General features: G+C 42.0%; 1 protein-coding gene across 1 annotated transcript in view; it reads left to right on the plus strand.

Moving 5' to 3' along the window:
* The first annotated feature begins 261 nt into the window (after nt 1–261).
* Nucleotides 262–7,105, plus strand: part of LOC109296511 (uroplakin-2-like) — an 18,246-nt gene continuing 11,402 nt past the window's right edge. Inside the window, exon 1 of the mRNA XM_019515925.1 lies at nt 262–1,442. Coding sequence (XP_019371470.1) covers nt 1,430–1,442 — 13 coding nt within the window. The 5' untranslated portion in view covers nt 262–1,429. The remainder of the gene's footprint in view (nt 1,443–7,105) is intronic.

Below are 7,105 nucleotides of genomic sequence, written 5' to 3' on the forward strand. Positions count from 1 at the left end.
TCAGGGTTCTCCTGTTTTGAAATCACAAATATCCAGGAATGAATTTGGTATTTTATGAGAACTGGGGGCAAAATCATACTAGCAGCAGATGATTTCTCACAGTATTTACATAATGGAACCATGGTGACTTGTACAAATCCATAAAAGAGGATTTAAGTGATGCTCATTTTATTAGTAGGACAAAAAAATAAAATCAAGGTGAAGGGTCTGTCCAGACCTAGCAGCCCAGCAGTATCGTAGTTGCAGTATGGTAGTTGAAAGGATCTCGAGGCATCCCAGGGTGCTGTGGCAGCCTGGTTGAGAAGGGCACGCAAGGGAACCCTATATGTAACCTTTATCCTCCCCAGCCTGAATGAGCAGGCATCTATTTACAACAGTCTCAAGCAGGGGCAGTCTTCAGGAGAAGTTGAGACCCGTGGTGCTTAAGGTTTTGGCCCTGTGGGTCAGTTGAATACCACAGGACTAGTCTGTGGACCAGATAGAGCGTATACCAACCTCAAGTGCCAGGTTCTGGTTTTGGGGCCCTGCACCACCCCTGCCCAGCCCAGTGTGCCAGGATTGGGCCCCATGCAGGACTGTGGATCCATGGAGAGACCTGCAGGCTGAGCACCCCTGGTCTAGACTCTACAGAGAACCTTAAACTCACACCTTTACACTTAACTACTCTGCCTTGGTGCCCCTCCTTTAAAAAGGCTTCAGGTGGAAGCGACACCCCATAGTGCTGGGCTCATATAAACAAAGTAAGAAAATACTTGTGTTGGAGTGCCGCTCTCCACAATAGTGGACATAACCCTACTTGAATTAACCTGTACCAAGCAGAGGTGATTATGGTTTTGTACACTCCTGTTTCATTCCTGGTCTTCAACATGTCTCACATTTTAGTCCTGACCTTCCTTGGAGCAGAGACTTACAATCAGGCTAACCCATGACACTGGTGGGAGGAAAAAGAGGTGCTAAGATGAGACTACAAAGGCAGTTTTTTGCCTAGAGCTTAAGTCAAGGTCTAAGGCTCAAATTTTGGGTCTCTGAGAGTAGATGGCAAAAGCATTAAATTTACATCACATGCCCAATCCTAACGTGCCTTCAGTCTAGGCTCCAGCTAGATTGTTGTGGAATGTTGTCCTGGGCCTGTTTAACAGATTCATTGTACTGCAATTTGCTCTAGTTAAAAATGGCAGCCAGGGTTATGAGCCAGTAGATATGTGGCTGAACTCGTCTGTGAAGCTTGTCAAGTTTGGGTGTGGAGGGAGGAAGAGTAGGAAAAGTGGTGGGAGAGAGAGACAGGATTTACTTGTGGTTTCAGACATTTCCATGACTAGATAATGGATTGTTATGTCGCTTGGTTTGCCTTAGGGTTGTCAGCTGCTGAAATGTGGACTACAATAACAGTGCGTCAGCTGAATGCTGCATTGGCTAATACACTCTGCCCATGTTAATAGTAGGTGAGTGTTGTAATACATTTATGGGGCTATTGTACAGGAAGCATGTCAAATCAAATTTTTTAAAATAATATGCATACAAATAAAGAAGACTCAGTGCATAGAGAGGTTGAGGAGAGGTTTTGCACTCCTTAATCATGTTGTTTTCCATATCTCTAGATCACACTGAAGCATTCTGCAGTCTCATACAGGCAATCCCCTCCAGTACAGAGGTACAGAGAGGTCAATAATTACAAGCCTATATATTATCTGCTTAGCAGACTCACTTTACAGTTTGTTTAACATGTTTAGGAGAGATATTTAGGATGAGACTTGTATTTGAAATCACAGGATTGGATAAATTGTGCTATGTGTTCCTTTGAGGCAAAGTTCATGCGTTCTGCCTTCTCAAAGGTTGTTGGGTAGGCACTTGGTATTATACTGCCAGTCATCTGATATTAATCTGGGATGAAAAGTGAATTTAGGTTCTTATATCACTCATGTAATAAGGACAGTGTTTTTCAACCATATCGGGGTACAGGTAAACTCAGGTGGCTTTAGGATGCTGAAAACACCCTCAGGCTGTCTGGTAAAAGAGTGGTGCTTTTGTATAGCTCAGGCAAAAATACAGTCTGTCAGTTAAGTCTGATAGGACAAGGCCCAGGAGCAGAAGGATGACTGGGATTCACACTGGCCTGTATTTGATGCAGACTTTCTGGTCTGTGATGCAGCAAGTCTATCCCCAAATTAGATGGTCACTAGCACTGGTCTGAAAAAGGCTATTTTATCTATTTTTCATTGGCTCTTGATCACTCGCAAGAGGCTTGGAGCTTTATAGGTAAGTAAGAAGACATGCCTTCTGATAGTTCCCTTTAAAAACAAGAATGAATTACTGCAAGTCTGTTGCCCCATTAAACTTAGCTTCATGTTTTTATGCAGAAAAGATACTGTATGTCAAGTTCTCCCTGTATACACCATGATAACCATGCACAGATAATTACATGGATCCACAGGTATTAATCGTAAAAATAATGTAATAGCTACATAAAGGAGAAATCGCATAAATGGAGTGGGGTGAAAGGAATTAGACAGGGTGCCTGGGCCTTTGTTTGAATCTCTGACCTGGGTAGTGGGGGTATTAAAATGCAGAGTTCAAGAGAGAAAAAGTGACATACTGTAATAGTGCATAGTAATAATGGGAATCCAGCCATTGAAAACAATTATATATGGATGCAGGGGAAACCAAATGGATGCTTCAGACCTCTTTTGGCACTCCAGAGCAGCTGGTTAGGGAGCAAAATGTGCCGTTCTTTTTCACAGCCCCATACTCATGGCCCATGCATGCATGTGTGTACACACATGCACATACACACATTTGTTTGGAAGGGGTCATAGGATCTTTCTGTGCATTTCCTTGTCTCTGTCTTCCCCATATTATGTTCAATTACAGAAGGGTTTCATAGTTGGTAGGGTCAGAAGTGACCTTAGCAGATCATCAAGTCCACCCCCCTGCTGTGGCAGGAAAGAGTACTGGGGTCAAATGACCCCAGCAAGGTGTTCATCTACCCTCCTCTTAAAGACCCCCAGGGTAGGAGCTAGCACTACTTTGCTTGGAAGTTGGTTCCAGATCCTAGCCACCCTGACCGTGAAGTAGCACCTCCTGATGTCTAGTTTGAATCTATCCTCTGCCAGCTTGTGACCGTTATTTCTAGTCACTCCTGGTAGTGCTCGGGGAATCCTAGATTTCAGGAGGGCAGACTTCAATGAGGTAAGGAGACTAGTCAGGGAAGCACTCGGGTCCGGGAGGGGAGGGAAGCCAGGTGTCCAAGAGGAGTGGTTGCTCCTTAAGGAGACGATCCTCCAAGCCCGAAGGGAGATAATCCCAACATGGATCAAAGGGAGCAGGAAGGCACAAAAGCCCCCATGGCTCACCAAAAGCATCCGGGAATGTCTTCTAATTAAAAAGGAGGCGGATATCGCTTCTGTTAGTGCCCCATCTTTTAACTGAGTTATGAAAAAGACACAACCCCTACTCTTTGCAAAAGGTCTGCAACACAACTGGCCCCTTAAAAATTCAGGAAGCTATCAGATTGATAATCCTGCAGTAGCTCTGATAAAATGCTCTGTCCGGTTAGAATCAAAAGACAGACCCAGAGCTCCAAAAAAGGAAGTGAAGGTTTCTCCTGAAAACATGGGCACTCTAATCGCAGAGAGTGCATTGCTCTCCAGGCTCCATTAGAGAAGGTTTGCACCTCTAGGCATACTTCACAGCTAGGGGCAGAAATTACACACAAACTGTATAAGTGATCAGAAACGGGTTGATACAATGTCATTAAGTAGCATGTGATATTAAGGACTATGTCAATGCACAGCCACCCAAGCTGGTGAGTTCCCTGTCCCGTGCTGGTCTAATTTATCTTTGGGTTTGATTTGATTCTTAGATAAAAGAATGAGAAGGCTGCTGTTGTCACCACTGTGTATGTCCTTTTAATCAAGCCAATTAGTTTTTGTTGATGATATTTTTTTCCCATTTTCCCCCTTTTTACATAGTCTGATATAGTTCCGAATTTTTGCTAGAGTTGAATTTGTCCAACTTTAACCCTGGATGGAGCACTGTTTGAGTTGTTTCACTACATTTGCATTGTTTCTGGCTTGTGCACATCTAACAGTTAGAAGGGAGCAGCTGCCATACGGTTTGGAGCAAGAGGTCTCTCCCCTTTTTGAAATGGCTCCAAATGTACATTTGTCCATACCCTTCCTATGTTTTTGGAGCTCCTAGCACCACGGGACCCTACCTCTGATTGGAGATCTCTGCATGTTATTGCAATATATACAATCATCATCTGCTATTTTGCATCTGGTCATGGCTTTTCTGTTGGATCTCATGGTATGGTGATTACTCATTCTATATCAGGTCACACTTGTATTTGGGGTGGGGTGCTAGGCATTCAGAAACTATAAAGACACCATACTAATATGTCAAGGGGCACCAACATAAGGACTTAGATTTTCAAAGTTGCATATTTTGGATCTTGGCTTTATATCAGCAACTTCTTCCCCCTACCCAGTCCAGGACATGGGGATACTTCATGGATGAGGAAAATGAGAATGGGATAGAGTGTTTCTTCTCTGCCACAGATACCCACAAGTTCTTATAAGTTCCAAGCAGGCTGTGACCAAAAATGACTATAATCTGGTGGCTGTGAAATGAGTTCTTTAATCTCAGTGTTGCAAAATTGTGACTAAAATCAGCACCACCTGGCACCTTGACTGATAGTCTCAGAGGATAGACCCATAGACCCAGGGTCAAAGGGATAAAGAGATTATTTTTTAATTAATCCTTTTTCAGTTGCTGTTGCTGAACTTCTTCCAGCATGTGAGTTACCAAAAGGCTTTGTCTTCCATGCCAAGAAGCATTCAAGTATGTCAGCATTCAATCCAAGTATGGACACTGCACCTGGGAGAAAACACTCTGGCCTTTCACATATTTGCCTGAAGGGGTCCCATGCTTAAGTGAGCATAATAAAATCATTGAACAGGAATTATGGCTCACACATTTATCTATGCTAAAAGGAAAAATAAGTGAAGTGCATTCATCTTTTGAGCTACAGTAATTAAAGATCAAAGATTACGTAAAATTTTGGGTACACATTGAGATGTAGCAGTTTGGAATATGTTGAAAATTAGGTAGGTTATTCTCAGTGTAATTTGTAAATTCAGGCTTTCACATTTGAACTGAACAAATCAAATCTATTTTCCTTCCCCAAAAAACAGTATTTAAAAGGAGGAAGCTTCAGTGCCCGTGGGAAAAGGGACTGTGGTAGCAACAAGAATCTGATTTAGGGCTTACCATAAGTATCCTACATTCTGATGCCACAAAGACATGTTTAGCACAACTTAAAGGTGACCAACTTTCTAATGGGCAAACAGTCAAAATGAACTATCACCATCTGGAACCTGAAGTTAGAAAAGCTGCTATCATATCCCCAGTCCACCATTGGACTTCAACCAGCTCAGGATGGAATATGACAAATATTCTTAGCTGGCATGGCTGTATTACACCGTCCTACAGGTTTTTAGGAGGAAAAAAATGATGTGGTGGTGCCTACAAGACACTCAACAGTCAGCTGTGCCTGCTATTTGTTATATGTATGATCAACCTGGTCATACGTATGCTGGTACTTATGCAGGCAGACCTGGTACTTTGTGTTCCCTAACTTGTTGTCTTTCATCCTGTATTTAGATTGTAGGTTTTGGGGGACAATGGGTTTGTTTTTCTGTTTCCTGTCTTATAAGGCCTGGCCCAGTATGGCCCAATTCTCTGACTGAGGTCACTAATGCACTCTCACAAAACAAAAAAGCAATAAAAATAATTTCACCAGTTGACCCCCCAGCAGGAGTTTACATGCACTGAATGCAAGTATCTAAGCAGGAATTCATCTAAGACATGAGGTTTAACTCTGTGTACCGTGAAACCCTTTCCCCATTCATTTTCTGCTTCTTGTCTGAGGGAAAGTGCTTCCATATCGGGCAATGATCCTTTCACAGACTCAGGTGGAATCTACTCAGTTTATCTCATGGATCTCAGTGATAAATACCCACATACCACACTTAGCTCGAAGTCCTTCAGCCTGGCCCAAATGTGGCTTCTATTTTACATTCTTCGTCAGGAAAGATCTAGTAGAGGATTCTCAGCAATTGCCTGCAAGTGCTTACTCCATTCTGGAGGAATGAAGGATATGCCATTTAATCTTCTTCATGCCTCTAAGTTTATAGCAGCATTCCATAACTGCAGAAAATGGGAATACTATTTCCTTCAAACATAGAATTGGTATGTCAAGTATTATCCACAGTACCACCATCACCTCCCTCCTGAGTATATAGAAGATACAGGAGCTGTGTTAAAAGACTGTAGTATATTACATACTTACTGATTTAATTGCTTTTGCCCCAACTTTTTGCCTGACTGCAAGAAATTTGGAGGAATACAGGTGTGTGGTGAGGGTATAAATAACTTTCTGATATCTACTTGCTAGGAACTCTATTGTATTAACTTTTGGAGGCAAACCTAGAACAAACCTTGATAAGTTTCCATCCCTTGTATTATATATATATATATATATATTACTAACTATCTAGGGCAAAAACAATGTAATGGTATTTATAGTGGAGTAAAGGTTCTAGGTCATCCTCACATACTGACTAAACTCAAGTAAAGCTTTCTTTCATTGTAAAGTTGAAGCTAAGGAATTACAGGTTCTTGGTTATCTTCTCCTCTTTCCTTTTTTTTCTGGGAGATTCATGAAGAGAGGTTTCAGCAATAAGAATTTGGAATATTTCATTCTTGTGCTTTTTCCATTGGCTGTACACATTCCCATAACACAGGCACCTGCTGTTGGACAAAGTCTATGCCATTTATGATTAAATGACGTTAGGATTTTCTCTGACATGTCTGCTAGCTGAATTCCTCTTAGAAATTGTTTGTATTATGGGCCCTATGTGGCTGTTTTTGCAGCTCAGTCATCTTCAGTGAAAAATAAGTCCTCTCATTACCTTAGAGCAAAGGACAAAAGCTCTGACTTAGAAGTATGTTGCTGGAGGAAACTCTTCAAGTTCTCAGATAGGAGACTCACTGTCTTGCAACCAATGCATTTTTATCTAGGATACATATCTCCCTTGTTTCTCCT

The sequence above is a fragment of the Gavialis gangeticus genome, unplaced genomic scaffold, assembly GCF_001723915.1.
Source record: "Gavialis gangeticus isolate Ggan-Ray unplaced genomic scaffold, GavGan_comp1, whole genome shotgun sequence".
Taxonomy (NCBI): Eukaryota; Metazoa; Chordata; order Crocodylia; family Gavialidae; genus Gavialis; species Gavialis gangeticus.